Source organism: Tamandua tetradactyla, chromosome 3, assembly GCF_023851605.1.
Source record: "Tamandua tetradactyla isolate mTamTet1 chromosome 3, mTamTet1.pri, whole genome shotgun sequence".
Taxonomy (NCBI): domain Eukaryota; kingdom Metazoa; phylum Chordata; class Mammalia; order Pilosa; family Myrmecophagidae; genus Tamandua; species Tamandua tetradactyla.
Window position 1 is genome coordinate 17,227,680 of NC_135329.1, and position 20,401 is coordinate 17,248,080.

Below are 20,401 nucleotides of genomic sequence, written 5' to 3' on the forward strand. Positions count from 1 at the left end.
AGTCCTAAATCCACTCGTAACTGGCTGGGTGACCTGGGGACAAGAGAGTCAACAGCCTCAGCTTCCCTTGTTTGTTTGTTAAGCTATTAAAATTGGATATTAGGGTGCACAGGTGGCTCAGTAGTAGAATGCTTGCCTTCCATGTGGGAGACCTGGGTTGAATTCCCGGACCATGCACCTCCCCTTAAAAAAGGTGGATAGTAATGCCTACCTTGCTCATTTCTCAAAGTTGTTGGATGGATCAAATATGATAACATATGTGGCGGGCTTTCCAAAATTCATATATAAAAGTTATAAACCTTTGCATGCGGTTTAGGGTGTGGTCTATAGGTCACCGGTTCACAAGCCATTATAGGTCCATGACAAGGTGAAGGAACTTGGCCTCCAAATAAATCACTGTGTCACTGTGTACTGGTCATTCAGCTGACTTTGTGTGTGTGTGTGGTAGCAAGTCTTTCTCAATGAAGGAAGGAGAACATGAAGGTATATTCTGGAGCAAACTCCTCACTGCCTTGCAGACAGGTAGCAATCATGAACGGCAAATAAGGCAGGCATTCCTATTACTTTCCCATTTTGTGGATAAAGGAATCAACTCTCTGAGAAGTGCTTTATCTAATGTTGCATAGTAGATGGAACAACAGATAACCCGACCTGGGCCTTCTGACTCGCAAGTCCAGGTTCTTGCAGCTAGAGCAGCGCTTCTCAAACCTCACTGTATGAGCAGTTACCCAGGATATGTCAAAGTGGATTTGGATTCAGAAGGCCTAGGGAAGGGGCAGGATTCTGTACTTCTAACTGCTGCTGCTACTGGCCCATGGGCCACACTTAGAGTTGCAAGACCCTAGAGCCCTAGGGGCCCAGGGGAAGGCCAGGCCCACCTAAGGACCCCAGGCTGCATCCATGACTTCCTGGGCCCTATGTCCAGCAAAGTGCCAGGGTAGATGGCCACCTCATGTGCGATTATTCTTGAGGCATATATTTTGTGTCCCTTGGCCAGCATTCCTGGACACCCCGGGGGAATGAATTCTCCCCTGTCAGCCACCGTCTCCCTGTGGAAACCAACATTCTGATTCTGCCAGGATCAGAAAAGGAAAGGGGGAAAAATGGGGGTTGATCACAATAATAAAATCCCAATTTTATAGCATTGGGGAAAGGGAAATCAAGGTCAGTCTGTAAAATGCAGTAGAATTCTTTACCCAAAGAATTAAATTGAATAGAAAAGTATTCCCTTTGAAGAATTATGTCAGAAATAATTCTAGTATCTCGCTTTTTAATTTGATTATGTTACGAGAAAACATGAAATCCTTCTTTGTAAGTTTATACACATAAACAAGATCGGCATGGTGCTTACAGTAAAATTAACTGTACAAAATTATTATTATTTTTTACTGTATCAAAAGAGAGCAGAGAAAGGAGGTGGGATTCAACGGACCAAGGCCAGGATATGGCGTCAGAGGGCCTGGGTTCCTGCCAGGTGTGGCCACTATGGGCCGCTGACCTTGGGCAGGGAGTTAAGATCTCAGAACTCTGGGCTGATCCTCTCCAAGGTGAGTGTCATGGAACAGCTACTTCTCAGAGCTGCTGCCCAGATAAAGGGGAATGGGGCAGGGGAGGCCCCTTGCCAGTGCCTGGCTGGAAACCGGCGTCCCTAACCCAGAAGCAACCGTTACTAGGACTTCCTTTAATGCACACAGGGCAGCAGGTAAAGCAGCGGGATGCAGGTTCATGGGAGCAGAATCAGGAGACCCAGGCCGCTTGGGCAGCTGTGGGTGTCCACGCTGGCAGGAATGGAGCACTGCCAGGCAACCCCTGCCTATAACCAAGATACAAGAGCAACTCGAGGGTCTCAGAACACGGACCTCCCCTCTGAGCTTCACCACAACCAGGACTAAAAGGAAGGAATGACCTTCTAGAGGTGACAAGGACAAAGGGCAAGCAGGCGGCAGTCAGGGAGAGGTTAGGGAGGGATGTGAGCCTGTCACAGGCTCTCATTCGCCAAGGAAATGAGCTCATCCAAAGGAATGCACAGGAGAGCGATCTGCCTAAATGTTAAAACAACATTAGCATCAAAATGAGAAAGGGGAGGGTTGGTTTGGGTGCAGAGAGATTTGCATGTGAAATTTTACAAAATTGCCAGACGACTTTGCAAAGTATTTTTTTGCCATGGAAACAAAACCCATCTGTACAGAGTTTGTGTTTGGATTTAGCTCTCTTTAAATATCACGAACCTGGCTCTGATTTCTTTTATATAAGTAGGAGAATGAGGGGGAGGAGAGGAGTCCAGATTTTTATTTTTAGAAGGCAGGAGTAAGCTGGCATCTTCACCATGCCACATGCTGTCTACACAGTGACGTGGGGCGTGCTACAACAGTAGCAGGGACTGGAACCCAAGGAAATCAGGGGTGACTGGGAGACACTGTGTCTGCCAGAAAGATGAGCATCCATTCTGAGGAGGGAAAACAAACGGAGGCGCCAGGTGGCTTTTTGCTAACTTGGCTGCATCTGCATGAACTCAGCAGGTGCCCGCTGGACTGGCGCACGGGGACCCACCCCGCAGCTCCCCACAGCTCCCTCTTCCGTGGTGTAGGGGCTCCGGCTGCATGATTGGGTGCTGTGCTCTGTGCTGCCCCCATGAATTATCCTCTGGCTGTTTCTCCTAAGTCTTGGCTGCCCTGTCAGAGTGCTGGGCAGCCTGAGGGTGAGGAGCCTGTGTCCTCTGTATCCCCACTTTGCTTTCTCTCCTTTACCATCTTTCTGGGCCACCATCCCCCAAGCGACCCCCTGACCCAGACACAGCAGCCCTCCCAACTGCTCAGAGGGGCAGCTATTTCCCCAAATGATCTTGTGTTCATGGCCTTTATCCCTGCACCTTGAACTGCCACCACCACAGTCTGGTTTGAAATAAAAGCAACTCAGGCCTGTTCCCTTCACTGCTCATTCTGCAAGTGTTAATAAACGTACTTCTCTGAGCAGCTCATTCAGAGGATGGCATGAGGTTGGCCCCTGGACACGTGTAACGGGTACCGTGTCTTTCTTCACCGCGCTCTAAGTCAGAGCTCAAGCGAGAAATGCACTTGGTGGTGACAATTCACATTCAAACCAGGTTCTCTGCGTCGGGTTCCAGCAGGTTCACCCAAATACCTCTGCACTTGTCTCAAAGTGCGGTCACTGTGCCACCAGCATTGGCACCACCTGGGGAGCCTGCTAAAGATGAGATGGCCTTCCCACCAGCTCACCAAACGGGAGCACTGAGAGCAGTGCTTCTCATCTGTGCTGAACTTTGACAGCCAGCTTACAAAGCTCAGCTGACACACTGCTGTTTGGGGAACACATGTGCCGTGGAAAATGAATTCTGCCTCGGTGAGGTAACCTGTTGCTAAGAAGTGTTACCCACCTCCCACCCCACTCCTGGTCCCCACATAGCAGCAATTGACTGCAGGTTAACATTTGTGAAAGCGAGGTGAGATTTCTGGGGTAAAAATATAAACGAGACACAAAAGCCCTTCTGTTGCCTTTGAAACAGCCCTCCCGAGGACTGGCCGGCATTGCAGGGGCCAAGGGGCCAGAGCACCTGCCCCAGGAGCCGGCGGCTGTGGGGGGAAGGGACTTACCCAGGCAGGGCTGTGGGGGGAGCCTCCTCGGGGAAGCAGCAGCTTGACAATGTCCAGGTTGTTGTGATGGACGGCCACGTGCAGGGGCGTCAAGCCATTCTACACAGGATAAAACAGACACCAGAGAAGGGCCTTCGTTCCCCGTGTCCTCCCACCAGGGCCTCCCGTAGTCACAGGCAGCCTCTCGGGCAGAGCCACGTGGGCAAGGGAACATCACGCAGCACTTAATTTACACAGGTGAAATCTGGTTACATATCATCCCAAAGCCAGTCTTGAGCTGGGGTCACTAAAGGACAAAACCAGCAGGGGTGGGGCAATCCCATCACCCCCCCAAGGGCCAGCTAGGGCATGGGGCAGGGCACCCGAGACAAGCTCAGAGCAGACTGCCAGATCTTTCTAACATGGCAGCGGTGTTGCCAGAAAGATCAGGTTTTCCAAAGGCCACCTGCCCCACACGGCTTCCCACTGGGACCACACGAGCTTAGGCAAGGGATGCAGTTCACATGCAGGACAGTGCAACTTGGTGCCTTCCTCCAACCTGAAGGAGTGCGGGAAGATCAACTCACTTTTCCAGCAGCATTGGGGTGTGCATCGCGCTCCAGCAGCACCTCCGCCACCCTAACCTTCCCATACTTGGCCGCCACATGGAGAGGGGTAAATCCTTTCTAAGGAGAAACACAGCCCATCAGGAGCGTGGGGAGACAGCGTCCTCCCCAGAGGAGGGGCCCACCTCCAGTGGCATGCAGAGGCCACTCAAATTAAGGGCAAGGCCTGCTGCATCTCAAGAAAGGCAGGAAGAAGGCTGTACCTTGGTCATGCAGGCCTGGGATGCTTCCTTTTCCAGCAGGGCCAGAGCTGCCTCCACATGGCCCTCTCGGGCCGCAATGTGCAGGGGGGTGTGCCCAGCTGTGGTGGCCAGGTTGGGGTTGGCGTTGTTTTCCAGCAGGAGCCTCACCATGTGTGTGTGGCCGATGCGAGCTGCACAGTGAAGCGGAGTCTGGTCGTCCTGGCCCCCAAAGTGAAAACAAGTAACAGGAAATGTTGAGGTTAACTAACACAACTCTTCGTTTTACAGAGAAGATGGTTGAGGACCAGAGAGGGTAAGTGACTTTCTCAAGGTGACACAGCTAGGAATATATTCGAATCAATTCTCTGCCTTAGAGAAACCCCAGTATGCTTCTACCTTATGTAACCCTCTAAGCTAGCTGTCATTTCCATCTAACTGCGCCAAGCCTTGGCACTCCTACTTGTAAAATGGGAAAATAACATCTACCTCAGAGGGCTGCCCTCAGGATCGAGTAGAACAAATAAAGAATCCCGCACCATGTTTGGCACATATTTTGTACTCAATAAACCGTGGTTGCTATTACTGTTCCCAAAGTAGTAGCTGCAAGGATGTGCTCCTCTTTCTGTTTGAATACTACTTTGATTCTCTCTATGCCAGTGTCAAGGACAAGTCTAAACTGCTGAGCAGGAAAGATGACTTCTTCACCCCTCCCTGTCCCACTTCCTGCTTGTGCCTGATGCTGGAAGGGCTGGGTTGGCTAGGTCTCCGCCTCATTGGGCCTGTAGGCACCCCTCGTTCTGTTGCCTTCTGGGTTAGGAAAACCTGATCCTGGCCACAGCCACCCAACTTCCAAATCCAGCCCTCTTCACTCTTCCAACCCCTCAAAGCGTGCTTTACAATAAGAAGGAACCATCCATTTTTTAGATCAAGTTATTGCTGATTGATTTTCTTCAAAAGGAAGCTTCTCTTCTTGTACCATGGCTGCAATCATCACAAAACCCTTTCGGCCCTGTAAGTTTTCCAGGCTAGCCATTCTCCCTAGACTTTAGACTTTCATTATTCTAAAGAAACATGGTCTGGTGACTCCCCCAAACCACTGCAGAGCAGAATCTGAGAGTTTAGTGGAACCTAAATGAGAACAATATGAAATCTTTGTGCCACAAGCCAGGACTCTAATTAGGATGGATTTCTCCTCATTGCCCTCGAATTGCTGACATTCCAGGACCCTGCCCTTCTCACCTCCAGAAACTCACCTTGGCCTTGGCATTGACTTTGGCTTTGTTCTGGAGCAAATATTTGGCCACTTCCGTGTGCCCCGCTCTGGCTGCCATGTGTAGCGGGGTCTCCACTTTCTGTGAAATAGCAAAATTATACATGTGATAACACATGCTGGGTTTCCAAAAAGACACACACAGAGCTCCAAAGTACCAGCTTGGAGTATGTTGGCAGGCTTTCATCCCAGAGGCGGAGTCACCCCAGCAAGCTGCTCCTTTAGCCTGGTGATGCCTGGTGTGTGTGCGTGTGCATGTGTGGATTCCAGGCATACTTAAAAGTAACCCCCAGAGCTAATGAATATTTAAAAACGTAAATGTATTCCCACATAACACTTATGGAAATTCCCAAATTATTGGCCAAACTGAAAAAAAAGCCAAGACTTACAGATATGTGACATGTTGAATTGGGAAAGCGTTAGTATACAGGGATAGTCTCCCCAAGTCTGAAGCCTCTACTCTGCTGAGAATGAACCTCTCTCCCAAGGCAGGAGATAATGGGAGCTCTGGGCCCAGGGGAAAAAGCTCTTGCTCTCTGCATGGGCTTACCACGTTGGAGACATTGGGCGAGGCTCCTCGCTGCAGGAGGTTCTTCACGATGGGAAGGTGGCCCATGAAGGAAGCCACGTGGAGAGGGGTCAGGCCGGACTGGAATGACAAGAGAGGGGTAAGAAAGGAGGGCCTTTCCCGCCCGACCAATGAAGAGAGAGAGCAAGTCCACATCTCATGCTCTCTCACCTCTAGGTGCCCAAACAATGGTTCTACAAGAAAAGGGAGTTAAATAGGGTGAGTTTGCTTCCTGGAAAAGGGCCAGGGGAAAATCACTGCAGGGCCACTTCCGTCCACCTTTCCTTTTACAACTTGGAAAAATTGCATCTGATCTTGGAAAGCTCCCCGAGACCTGACATGTTTTCCTTCATCTTAGACCCCCCTGATTTAGTCCTCCAAGGGGTCTACGTTTGCATTTTTCTCTCACACTTCTGCAGAGGCACCCCTGCTGCCACACGTGAGAGGCACACAGCTACGGAGAGTAGCCGTTGGAGATGGGAGATGGACACGCCAGTGGCGGGGACAGCAGGGCAGACCCCGGTCTCCTACCTCAGTGACGGCGTCGATGGAAGCCCCGGTCTTCAGCAGCAGCTCCATGACACGGATGTGGTTCTTCTTGCAGGCGATGTGCAAGGGGGTGAAGCCATTCTGCAAGCCCACACGAAGGGAGACAGACAGCAGGAGCTTACAAGCAAGCCCGAGGACCACCCAGAGCCTCACCCTGCTGTCGGGACGGCCCAGCAGCAGCCTCCCGCAGACCAAAATGCCAACTGAGGCAAATCACACAAGATTCAGGGACTCTCTATACACCAGGCGTGTTCCTCGGCACATTTGTTGTCTATAAAACTATTTTTTAAATTTAAGCATGTGTTTGGATGCACTAAAAGAGCCTGCAGCTTCGAGTTGCAGGAATCAATGATGAAAGAGTAGCAAATGGATCTCCATGTGCCAGCTCTGCTCTAAGGTCATGGGCTAGAATGCCACCTCCGGGAGGGCAGGGATTTGTGTGTGTGTTTGTTCGCTGCTTTATCCCCCACAGTAGAACTCAACTGGGTGGAGATCCCTGCCCTCCAGAACACTTGGCAATGTCTGGAGACATTTTTGGTTGACTTGACTTGGAGGGAGGGAAGTCCTATTGGCTTCTAGTGGGTAGAGTCCAGGGGTGCTGCTAAACATCCTACAGTTCCCAGGACAGCCCCCCACAACAAAGAACTCTCAGGTTCCAAATGTTAATGGTGCTGAGGTTGAGAAATCCTGCTCTACAGCAGTGTCTGGCACATAATAAGTGCTTAATGAATGAGGTTTTGGATGGATGGATGGATGGATGGATGGATGGATGGATGGATGGATGGACAGATGGACAGACGAACTACTGTCTGCCATCTACTGCCTCCCTGGAGGGTATCTGGGATCCTCAATTCTCTCCTGAAATGGGGCAGAGTGAAGATAGTGTGGGTGGGCAGAGCTCCAGCCCCACGTGCCTGGACCACCCCAGGAGCCCCTCACCTGGGTGAGAAGAGAGAGGAACTACAGCCCCAGCAGGGAATTTGCTTTAGGTCTGAAATCACCTCTTTGTGAGCACCAAGAAAATGGTAGGCCCCTTTGAGGAGGAACAGTGTGTAGCTCTGGCCATTTCAGACACCCCCAAAGCAGGTGACAAAGTCAGGTAGCCTCTCAGAAATCACTGCCGGTGACCCCTGGGCCGTGGCTCAGACTGGACCGGAGGCCCCACCCCACTTGGACACCTGAACACTGAGTCAGGTATTCTGGGCCCAAACCCACCCCTGACTTCACCCTGTTGCATGGTCACAGGGTGCAGGAAGCAATACCCAGCTGCATATGGAATGGAGTATGGAAGGTGTATCAACAGCAAGTCATCACCTTGCCGTGTGCACTATCACTCCTGAGCCTCAGTAGACACTGACGCTTTCCAGGCTTTGAGTCTTGGGAGTAGCTCTGGGTGCAAGCTGTGGGCTTTCCCACAAGGCTCAGCCACTCAGCTCCGGCCCTGCCCCCCCTGCCCATGCCCCTCTGGCACTTTCTCCAGCACCTCCCACTCACCAGGGCTCTGGAGTTTGGTTTGGCCCCTTTATCCAAAAGGACTTTGGCCACTCTGTGATGGCCGCAGTGGGCCGCCACATGGAGTGGGGTCAGGTGGTCCAGCGTGATGTCGTCTATCTCCGCGTTGTATTGCAACAGAAGTCGGACACAGTCAAGGTGGTCTCCCTGAGCCGCCATGTGAATTGGGGACAAGCCGTTCTGGGGGAAGAGGAAAAAACAAGTGATGACAAAGGCTTCCGGGGGACAGAACACAGAAACTCATGGTGATGATTCCAACCTCACTTCCTATTGATTCCCTAACCCATGCTTCCAGGTGACTCCCAAATGAGCTTGGTTCACCCTCCATGATGGTCCCTTTGACATCAGACTCTCCCCCTTCTTCCTCAAGCAGGCTGTCCTGCAATTTTGTGACAGCAAACAATTCACGGAAAATCTCCCTAATGCCAGCAAATGGACTGGTTCTGCCTTACTCTACTTTGACACACCTTCTAAATTCATCCCAAAGGACAGGGCAGGGGCCTGGCAGAGATACAGACAGCACTGTGTGGGTCTGACAGCTTTTCCCCAGGAAGATCCAAAACTTTACAACAGAACCGAAGACTTAGGCTTAGCTCTGGCCTCTAATGGTGTCTGAAAGATTTTTTTAAACAACATTTTTAATTCACTTCACTAAGTCTGGCCTGGGCACTGAAGACTTACAGAGTGCTAAGTTCCTCTTACAACCTGAATGGCTCGAGATACTTGTCTTTTTCTGGAGTCAGGGTAAAAGAGACAGGGGCTCATCTAGAGCTGTAGTAGGGAAAGTAGAGCCCACGGGCTAAATCTGGTCTGACACCTGTACCAGTAAATAAACTTTATTGGAATATGGCCATAGTTTCCATATTGCCTGTTGCTGCTTTTTTTTTTTTTGCTACATGGCAGAGCTGAATTGCTGCAAAAGAGACTGTAGCCTGCAAAGCCTAAAATATTTCATATCTGGCCCTTTAGAGAAAAAGTTTGCTGACCCTGATCTTGATAAAAATTAGATCCATTCCTGCTGTTCCCCTGTGTGGCAGCACGGTGGCAAATCCAATATGACATGCATCATCTCTTTCAGTCGCATTATTGTCTCTATTTTATAGAATGGGATTTGACCCCAGGTCTGTGTGGCTTGGATCCCTGCCTAGAGGTTGTCAGTTAGAAAAAGGAGGCACCCACCTTGGTTTTGGCCTGGATGGGTGCCCCGTGGTCCAGCAGGATCTCTGAGATTCGCACATGCCCATTTCGAGCTGCACAGTGGAGCGGTGTCAATTCGTCCTTTAAAAGACAGAATCAAGAACAGAAAGCTCAAGAGGCAATTATGGGAGGCCATTTGGAGCGACTCCCTGCAGCATCACTCCCGGCCCACACAGAGCGCAGATGTTTCCTTAAGGACCAGCTCCAACCAGCACAGCCTTATTAACGTCTCCCACAGCGCTCGCTCGGGCTTTCACCGGGAGCCCACTCCCCCACTCCCTGCCCGGCGTGCCTGCAGGCACCCACCTTGGTCCTTGTCTCTATCTGGGCCCCCCGGTCCAGCAGGAGCCGCACCATGACCACGTTGCCCCTGCGGGAAGCAATGTGCAGCGGCGTGATGCCGTTCTGGAGGGAAGAAGGAGCGGCAGTCAGGGGCCGGCGCCCTTCCCCCGACTGCAGCTGCTGTGTACCCATTCCCCACTGCGTCTCTTCCTGCCCCAGCCCCCAGCCCTGCAACAGCGTCTGTGAAAGCAGCCCCTTTAAGCCTGCTGTCATGACATTTATCACCTAAGAAATACTTCAAAACCTGCAGAGACAAAATAGCATAGTGGTCATTCACACCCAGCTGGCCAAATCCAGGCCTGTGAGCAAACGTGCTTGACCGGATGAAGGCCAGTTTTGGGAACTCGTCACCCCCTCAGCAGTTCCCATCTTTAGAATGGGCAAATCTGGTTCAGTGGACACTGAAGGGCAGATGATCAGAAAACTGCCCAGAAGGAGCCTTCATAGTTGTCAGGGCTGTTTTGCCCACAGGCATTTCGCAGGACTGGTGAACACCCACGGTGCCAAAGTGAGAAGTAGGAACATCTAGATTCTAGATCCTAGACACCCCCCCCGGGAAGTATGTGGGGAAGGTGCTGGACAGCGCCCGTTACCTGTGGGGTGAAGTTGACACTGGCTCCCCGGTTGAGGAGTAACTGGGCCACGTTGAGGTTCTCGTAGTGAGCTGCAATGTGGAGGGGGGTAAATCCCGTCTGGACACAACAGAGGGAGGAAAAACGTGTCATATGTCATTTATGGTCATTTCTATCTCAGAATTAGCCTAGGGGTTCCAAAAAGGCTAGTGGGACGAGAGAACACTATACATGAAACATACTTTGATTGATGAGAACATCTGCCTAAAGTATCAAGAGAGACTTTGACCAAGTATCAGTGTGAAAAGTCACCTTCAAGTGACCCACATGATGTGCCTCCTGGTTCGTGTGGACCAACCATAGACTAGGATGACCTCAAACTCTGTAGGGCCTTTTCACCCAAATGATAACTTATAAAGAAATTTTAATGAGTGAATGCAAAGGTGCCAGGGGGTTTGAGATCTTAATCGTAGGGACTGCTCAACCCCCCAAAAGGGTCTGATGACTCTGCTGGCTGGCCAAAGGCAGACCCTTGACCTCTGGTGGGTCCATTCTCATTATTCTGTGCCATAACCTCAGACCAGGCCTGACCCCAGGTAGCCCTTTTCCAGATGAAACCCAGAGGCCATGGGGTAAAGGGGCGGTGGGAGGAAAGCTATGCAAATAATAATGCCAATCCATTCCCAGCAAAAGAGAAGTAATTAACAGCCTAAATTTATAGATTATGCCACTGCCTCAAAACATCAGACAGTGAGTTCAAGTCCTCCTGGGCCCTTTCTCTACACCCCACATCCTATTTCTGCATGTGGGGACCCTCCTTCCACCAGGGGGAAGCCCAGCGAGGGGAGCAGGGATGACATTCAAGAATACTGCAGTCTTCTGGGATTCCAAAATCAATGGCTCACAGTGTCATCACATAGTAGTATATTCATCACCATGATCATTTGTTAGAATATTTGCATCACTCCAGAAAAAGAAATAAAAAAAGAAAAAAACTCACACATACCATACCCTTCACCCTTCCCTCTCGTTGACCACTACTATTTCCATTTACTCAGTACATTTTAATCTTGGTTCCCCTATTTTTTTTTCTATACCCCTTACCACTCTTTTTCATTGTTCACTAGTATTTCAATCTATGAGTCATGTGATGACTCATGGCGATGATCATGGTGATGAATACACAACTATGTGACGGTATTATGAGCCACTGATTGCACACCAAGTGTGGAATGTATGTGTGTAGTTTGTCAATAAAAATATTAAAAAAAAAAAAAAAAGAACATTTTCTTGGAGTCACCCAGACTTAAAGGGAACTGTCCACTGCGGCTCTTTTTTTTTTTTAGTGGCAACCTGAAGGTGTTCTGGGAACAGCTCAGTTTGCACAGCTGGCACGCTCTGTGGTCTGGGTTCACACCTGCTCGTGCTTCTCAAAACTATTCCTGGGAAGTTTTCAGGACTTAGCGGGGCCTCTCCAAGTCTCAGGCTTCAGTGGTCAGACCTCGGCTCTGCCCACCCCGCGCGGCCGCGCTCACCTTGGAAAGCACGTCGGGGTTGGGGTCGTTCTGCAGAAGCACCGCGGCTGTGCGGGTATCGTCGTTGCGCGCCGCGATGTGCAGGGCAGGGAGGCGCACCTTCCCCTTTGTCCCATAGTTGATGAGGTGGGCCACCACGTTCTCATGGCCCTGCTGCAGAGCCACGGCCAGCGGTGTGAAGCCGTCCTGGCCAAGGGAAGGAAAGACGGGGTTGCTCTGCCGTGTTTGCCACTCGCGGCCTCAAGACAGCACACACGCCGTCACATCTCTGCCGGAAAGGACCTTCCTCCATTTCTCTGCACGTCAAACCCCTCTCCATCCTTCAGGCTCAGCCTGAAGGCCACTTCCTCCCTGAACCCTTTCGGGATGCCACTTTCTTTCTCCGCCATCTCACAGAGCCTTCCTGCAACTCATCTGTAGCACATATTTAATCAATTGTCCTTTATATCATTGTTCCCAGGCTGACTGAGAGCCATGATATACCTCTTACTACTCTGTTTCTCTGTCTTTCCTCCCTCTTGCCCCATCAACTGGCACCAAGACAGAGATCTGGCCATGGCAGATGGTCCTTCATTTCACCCATATCATTGAACACCCACCAAATGCTAGAACCATGCCAGGCACTGAGGATTCGCTTGTAAGCTATCCTGATCTTGTCTCTCAGTACAAAACTGAGGGTCACAAGACCCATGAACTGGTAAAGCAAAATGATAGCAAAGTCATGTCCTCATCAAGCTACACGGTGTTAAGAGTGCAGAGAAGCCTCAGCTATGATCTAATACAATTTTATCATTGTACCAATGACGAAACCCAGGATCAGAGCTGAAGTGCCTTGTTCAGGCCAGAAAGTAGGTTCATGAGAAGAGCCTTTTCCACTAAGGTCCACAGTAGATTTGTCAAACACTTACACACACACACCTGTCGAGCCTTAAGCATTGGTTCTACTGGGAATGACATGGTAGACTCCAGTCATTTCTGTGGTATGTGCCTAGACATTCCTCAAAACCCATGACTTTGTCTTACTTGCCTGCAGAGCCCTGCAGCACCCACAACTAGTGCTGTGATGTGAAGGACAGCATGCAACAAGAGTCTACACTGCCCACAGCAGGACGCATCTCAAGCCGGGAAGCAATGGTTCAGCAGCAATGCTGTATACCCAGGAGACACCCAGTGGTGAGGGCATTTCTTCCAAGGTACTTACTTCTGTGGCTACATTCTGATTGGCTCCATTTTCCAGTAAAAATTTAACCACTTCTAAGTGATTCTCTTGTGCTGCCATGTACAGGGGTGTAAAGCCTTTCTGTAAATCAAGAGAAAAAGTCATTAAAATTCATCCACCACAAAATGAGAGATGCCCCAACAGGTGTGAAACCCTCCAACTCGAGCTCAGTTCCCTCTTCATCCTATTTTCACCTAACAAATGGGGCAATATTCCCACCTGTATCTCCAGCTATAAAAACTCATTGTCTATATAAGACTCTACAAAGGTTCCGTGCACTAGGGTAACTTTCCAGAAATCTTCAACCTCCAGATGGGTCCCTGGGGCAGATAAGTCCTGAAACCTATGGGGCCCAGCCTTTCAAGAATATCAGCTAGCTCCATCTCCCTACCCCATATTATCGACTGCCCCTTCCAACATGGAAAAGTTAGAATGGCTATAGCCCAAATACCCCTAAAGAGTGGGATAGAAAGATCAAAGGTGATGGTGGAGTTATACAGAGAAGGTAGGGTTTAACAAACAAATATGATTACTGAATCATTAAATTGATATATCTTCCAGTCTCCAGTATCTTAGAGCAGTTAGAAGTAAAAACCTAAAATTGTGGAATTATAATCCATACCAAACTCTGAAATCTGTTCTACAACTAAATATTGTGCTGTGCTTTGCTTATTGCATTTTTGTATATATGTTATTTATCACAAAAAAGAAGGAAAAAAGTCAATTGTGATGATAAAAAATATTTATTCCTTTTGCCTCCTATATTCTGGAGCAGCTAGAAGGAAAAATCTGAGTTGATGGTTTGGTAGCCCACGACAAACTGGGAAATGTTCTGTATCTGTTTGTTGAAGAGTGCTTTGAAAACTATTGCTTTTTCCTTTCTTTCCTTTTTATCTATGTTACATTACACAATGAAAAAAAGTTAAAAAAAAAAAAAAAAGAATAAATTAAAACACCCTCACTGTCTCTCTGCAAAGGCCCGGCAGGATTGTTACAAAAGGCCACAAGGTGGGGTGGCACTCCATGGAAGTCTGTTTCCGCCCTCACCAGCATTACTCAGCTTCTTTTGCACTCTCACTCCCACTCCATTTTTACTTCCTTCATCATCATCACCCACACCTCCCTCACACACATACTTTCCCTAAATGAGCCATTTAAATGTCTATTTTCTTGTTTACTGTGCAGAGAGGGCATTCACAATGAGCCAACCCCATCGTGCTTAGAATGTGTAGTCTAAGAACGTAAAGCAGTAAAGGAAGCCTCCGGCTTTGCCTGGGAGCATGTTGCTAATCAATCTAGACTCAGCTGAACAGTGAGTGGGAACTAATGTAGCAGGCCGTGTGCCCATTTTCTAACAGAAAAGAGGGGTGCAGGAGAAGAGAAGGTGAGCCCCCCGCCCCTAGGGCGGACCGAGCCCTTACCTGGGACTGGGCATTGACGTTGGCGCCATAGTTGACCAGTTCCCGGACCACTTCTTCCTGGCCAGCGAGGGCGGCGATGTGCAGGGCAGTGTTTCCTTTCTGAAACACAAGGGGGGTGGGGACGGAGCAGGTTTCCACTGGGCCTGTGGCACAAGCTACCGCCCAGTGCACGGGAACGAGCGTGCCAGGTCGACACACATTGCAGAGTTCACCAGGCAATTCTGGTCCTTGTTTCACCGGGGCTCCTCTCAACGTGCATCTCTGCAGGTTAATCCAGAGCCCTCGGTGAAGCTGGGAGCTGGAGGGAGGCAGAGGAAGCGAGAAGGCCAGCAGAGCCTGCAGGCCCAGCACCCTCGGTGCTCTGACAGGTAACACCCATGGGCTACAAACAGGACCAAAGAGGACAAAGGGAGTGAGAAGAGAAAAGACTAAGTAAGGCATCAAATGGAAGAGGAGAAAGTAAAAATTACATAGAGAAGTTGGAGGAATAACAAGACTGTATGAGGGATGTAGGGAAGGGAAGAAGAAACGTGAAAACGGGGAAAACGGAGACTAAAACAGAATTGAACCTCACAAAGGGAAATAAAAGACAGAATATTTGGGATGTTAATAAGAAAAATGCAATGAGCAAGAGCTCATCAAATACGAGAGGAGAGAAAAGCCGGAGAGAATAAACACTGCAAGAAAATGAAGCATCTGATTATGACTTTTAAAGTAAACTTTTAAATGATCAGAACCAATAACAGACACCAAGAAGCCAGGCAGGCTCTGAGCAGGTGAGGTTCAGGCTGGGGTCTGGATGCACCCTGGATATTAATTCACAGGCTGGGTTCAGGACCAGCAGCCTCTATTATGTCTGGGATCCGGCCACAGCTGGTCCCACCAGCCCCTCGGCCAGGCTCCGGAATGCCCTTGGGCTGGAGCATCAGCCCTTTCCCGGGGTGGACGGCCCAGCAGCCTGCCCTGAAGCCCCTAGACAGGAGAGTCAGGCAGGACAGGCTCCCCTTGACCAAACAGGCCAAGTGCAAGGAAACGGGGCCTCAGCTGGGCCCAGCTGTCTCTAGGATACTTAAGGAACAGAGATCTTAAACAGCCTGACTTTTTTTTTTTTTTTTATAGTTTAGGCAATATATAGCTTTTAACTATAAACACTAATCCATCCCGGAAACTTAAGAGCAGCCAATCAGGGGCTTTCATCCAGCCCACGCACTGTGGCCACCTGGTACCTGGAAGGAGAGCTTCCTCAGCCGAGCAGGAACTGAGAGGCACAAGGGACCCACATGGTCACTGTACCTCAGAGCACTCACAGGGGTTGAGGGCAGCTTCACGAAGACACCCTGGGAGCTGGAAGGGGCTCCAGGCTTTGTTTCTTGTGCTTTGTTTAGAAATGCAAGTGCAGAACTGCCTCGAGTTGTCTTTTTGATTTCTAAGCAAGCCCTATTTGATAAAGGGCTCATCCTCAAATATCTATTAGCGAATAAATACCAGCAATGAACATTACAGATGCTAATTAATAATGTATTGTGTGTAAGTTCAAAGAGCCTACATTTAGAAGCTTGGCAATTGAGTCCGAATCACTCACTGTAACAAGTGGAACAGGGCAGCTGGCACCACAAACCGCCCTAGAAATCGGGGCTCAGAACTCCAAGCGGAGTTCTCCTGCATGTCCACGTGGATGATGGTGACACGCTTGTGCCCAGTCGCTGGCTCACCAAACACTTACTGACAGCAGGTGCCCGTCAGTGGCTGGCTGAGGGACTGCAGATGTACAGATGACCAAGACTCAAGTTCCGTGCCCCCAAGAAGCTCATGTCAAATGTTTCTGACCCTTCCTGCCTGAAATCCCTTTACCCATGAGGAGGGGAAGGCCCCTCTGCTTTGGGCAGCTGGTCAGAGGTGGGATTCAGGCTGTAGTCCCTGCTGAGGGCTGAGGTCAGCATCAGTGAGGAATAAGAGCAAAGAGGAGACCTGGGGAAATGACCTTCCCCCAACACAGGCATTGCAACGATCCAAAACAAGCCCTCCACCCATGCCAGGGTTATGTGAGGGATTTCACAGGTGGGGAGGGGTGGGGAACACCTCATCGTGTCTGCCCTCCCCTCCCTCTGCAGGAAGGAACATGCCCTCAAAGGAGCAGGAAAAATTATGCGGCTACATCGGATTCACCAACATCTATCTCATTTCTCCATTTTCAGGGCGACCCGGAGCCCATGGAAGGGAGGGTCGAAGTGCTGAGTGAATGCAAACGGAGATGTGGAGAGAGTACTCCAAGAAGAGTGAACTCTTTTTTGGATGGAAGTTAAAGCCCTCTCTGCTGGTCATCAACAACTCAGGTGCTGAGCTCTAGCCCCTGAGGGCTGGAGATGGGAGGGTGTGGGAGAGAATGCATCTGTTTTGTGCTTTCAAAATTTATAAGCATAGTTTAGGAACCTATGCTGGTTTTGTTTTTTTTCTTTCCCCCTTTTCCTTTCTTTTTTTTTTTTTTAAATCTATCTCATGCATGGGAGACCCATCACAATTCCACAATCCATTATGACTCCTCCTTAGCCCACGGTTTCAGTTTCACCTTTTTTTTCCCTCCCTCATACGGAATTGTGAAACCACATTGGCTTATAAAATTTCTGTAAATGAAAAGGATACACCAAGTGTTCACTTGCAAAATAACAGACAAATGGGGAAATTCATAAAGAGGAAAACCGCTGAAGCATAATGCTTTTGCAGCTCTTGGGGGAGGGCCAGGCAAAGGAGAGCCTCTCTGGCACGCAGGCCCTGTCAGATGGCACGCTGCTTACAGCCAGGGATGTGAGAGCATCTAAAGAAAGGACGATTGCTTCCACTTCACCCACCAAAGAAGCAGGGTAAAACAACCGATATTTGTCATGGGGCTAGGAAAAAACAAAGCCCCATCTACACTCAGAAAGAGCAACTCGGTGTATTTTATCAACAATTTCAGTGAGATCTTTTCACATTTGGGAAATGACATGAAAATTATAGAATTTTACCTCTAGGGATGATTCTACCTGGTAGTTCACTTTGTAACCATAAATTATATCTGTTTCCTACATAGTGCTGGTCTGTGTGTTCTCTGCTCGAGAGGTGGCAAATTGTTTGTTGCACGGAACTGAAATTGAGGCTGTGTGCGAGACCACATTTAATAAATAACAAATAGAAAATAAGAGGCTGGGGTGAAAAAAAAAGTTCCAAGAAGAAAAACCTAAGAATGCAACAAGGGAGAGAACAGAAGAGAAAACCAGAATTGAGAAAACAGTACTCGAGTTGGTTAAAGGAGATTTTTTTGTAATTTTGTTGTGTTTAAAGCGCTGGCTATATCCTGTTTAAATGAACAAATGTGATGTACGTATATGAATAATAAAACGGATTTTGTGATTTGTGAATGAACGTCAATTTCATAATTCTACAGTTCCTAAACTTAAGTCACCAGAATTTGCAATCTATTGATTTGGGGAGAAAGATGCTGTGTGAGAGGTGGGAGGTCAGCATAGCCAGCTGCCTCTCAGTGAGAGAATGCTGCACAAGCTAGTGAGGAGAAGAAACAGGCTTGGGGCTGAACAGGGGAAGACTTGCTGGAGAAGGAAAAATGAAGGGAACTGGACCTAGGTCAGGGATGAGAGCTCTGGGCTCTGTTCTTTGGTTCTCAAAACCATTTGTTTGGTGCACCGATATTTACTGAATCTTTCTTATACACTGGGCACCTTACATACATCATCTCATTGATTTTCATATGAATCCTGCAACTCAGTATTATAATTCTGGTTTTACAGATGAAAAAACCAGAGGCTGCACTGTGGCTGGGTCATAGGACGAAGGTCACGAAGTATCTCAGATGGGTCTTGAACCTAAGGTCCCTGACTCTGAAGCCTGCAGTGCTTTGAGCCCCTGTGTTATTTTCAAGGACCCCAAGTAAGTATGAAGTCACCAGGAAAGGCCTATGTTTTTAGAGTTATAATCCAGTAATGCGGATAAAGCAAAAGCCCACTGAATTTTTGGGGAAGCAGGATCCTGTGTTTTCAAGTGGCTTCTGGGATTCCTAGCATTAGGAAGGAATTGGAAGGATCAGAGAAATTTAGAAAGATGCTTTGGATCGCTCTCGGGAAGGGCTGGTTTCTACGCCAGGATTAGGAGCCATAGGTGTGAGACCCCCGAACTTGAGTGTTCCGTGAAAACCCCCCTGTTCATTCTGAGTCTTACCTTGGTTGTTGTTTCCAAAATGATTTCTTTGTGCAGAAGTTCAACCACCATCTTCACATGGCCTTCTTTAGAGGCCAGATGCAAGCCATTCAACCCATTCTGTAAAAAGCAGAGAACCGAAAAAGTGGTTAGTTGGACTATGCTTTCTACTCTTCCAAACGGCTGAAAATGAGGCCACTTTCCAGCGATGAGACAGATGTGAGAAGGATTGAAGGGAATAACGTAAAGGACTCTGAGTGGTATCAGAACAGGCAGAGATCAGAGTCACCCAGCCTCTCCTAGTCCCTCTTCTGCAGAAGCATCAGATAACAGGGGAGTGGGGAAAGAAAGAGAGAGATAACACCACCACTCTCAGGGTATGGATTAAGTACGAGAAGCTCTCACAAAACCAATGGACCTTGAAATCCAGATCTTGGCCAGGCATTAGGCATCTCACTTAATTAAAAATGGTATTGCTTCAACTCCCTGGTTAATCTTCACAGCAGTGACCAGAAAAGCAAAGAGGCAATACCAGTGCACCCTGAACATTTGGAGAGATAGACATATATTATGTAAAATGATAAATTTTGAGATAGGATCATGTGTGAACTAAATGCCACCAACCACTCAGCTATAAGATTTCCTCAACAGATGAATCAGTATTTAAATAGCTCTTTTTTCCACCCTCCCCCCCGCCTCCTCCCATTTCAAATGTGACCAAAGCCTGCAGAAGAGTTAAGTTTTTTTACGGGGGGGGAGGGGGCAAAATAAAACCAGTGTCCATGCTCAATGATTGACCCACAAGAACAGAACTCTGACTAACCAATCAAAATTGCAACCATACCCGGTAAAGCTATTACTGCACTATAGAAATCAGCTGAACCCAAGTTTTATTTATCACTCTCATACTTGGTCTTCAGTTCCTTGAACTCAGATGTCTGGAAACTTTCTGGCAAGAGCTGACTCCAAGAGTGCTACTCAGAGCCACAAATAACTCTGATACCATGATGGAACTAAACTTCTATTCCGACAGATGAGTAGATCCTGGCTCCGTAGAGAAGATGATTTTAGCCTGTGAGTGCTCTCCATTTCCTGCTTGGTGGTTGCTCTCCTCCCCTCCCCGGTCCCCCCTCCCATAACAGTTCTTTCTCTCTCCCACTCCTCCTTCCTGCCTCCTGTGTGGGTCAACTCCATTCTAGTACATTCCTTTCCAGGGGATGCCCCAGAGCCACTGCAGACTTGGGTCAATAAAAAAGACCCCATGCCACCAAGCTTTGAGTATCCTGCCTCACCTATCCCCAAATTGCTCCACATCCCCAGGATAGCCTACCAAGGGCTCCTGAAATTCCCCCTCCCCCTGGGCCAGGGTATTGTTTTCAGGAGATTCCAGTTAAAACACAAATCTCCTACCTGGGAGTGAGTGGTACTGCATTAACCATTAACAGATTCGTCATATTGTTTTGCTATCACCAGCAGAGGGAAGTTGCCGAGGTAATAAGAAATAGGCCAGGGGCTTTACGTTATGATGGGAGGAAAAGAGGTGTACAAGACCTCTTACAGTGGGGACTGGGCAGGGCAGATGCAACAGGTGACTTGGATGTCAGAGAAGAGAGACTGGGCTGAAAGAGAA

The 20,401-nt window shown here is 48.8% G+C and overlaps 1 protein-coding gene across 5 annotated transcripts in view; it reads right to left on the reverse strand.

Moving 5' to 3' along the window:
- The window catches only part of ANK1 (ankyrin 1), a 129,380-nt gene that overhangs the window by 51,632 nt on the left and 57,347 nt on the right, over positions 1–20,401 (reverse strand). For 4 of the 5 annotated variants that reach the window (XM_077152579.1, XM_077152581.1, XM_077152580.1 and 1 more), the window contains exons 3-16: positions 18,793–18,891; positions 14,584–14,682; positions 13,145–13,243; positions 11,944–12,129; positions 10,430–10,528; positions 9,801–9,899; positions 9,477–9,575; positions 8,280–8,477; positions 6,768–6,866; positions 6,219–6,317; positions 5,652–5,750; positions 4,420–4,617; positions 4,178–4,276; positions 3,612–3,710 (exon numbers count right to left, since the gene is read on the reverse strand). In XM_077152579.1, the coding sequence (XP_077008694.1) occupies positions 3,612–3,710; positions 4,178–4,276; positions 4,420–4,617; positions 5,652–5,750; positions 6,219–6,317; positions 6,768–6,866; positions 8,280–8,477; positions 9,477–9,575; positions 9,801–9,899; positions 10,430–10,528; positions 11,944–12,129; positions 13,145–13,243; positions 14,584–14,682; positions 18,793–18,891 (1,671 nt within the window). The remainder of the gene's footprint in view (positions 1–3,611; positions 3,711–4,177; positions 4,277–4,419; positions 4,618–5,651; positions 5,751–6,218; positions 6,318–6,767; positions 6,867–8,279; positions 8,478–9,476; positions 9,576–9,800; positions 9,900–10,429; positions 10,529–11,943; positions 12,130–13,144; positions 13,244–14,583; positions 14,683–18,792; positions 18,892–20,401) is intronic. The other variant, XM_077152578.1, reaches the window with a different exon arrangement.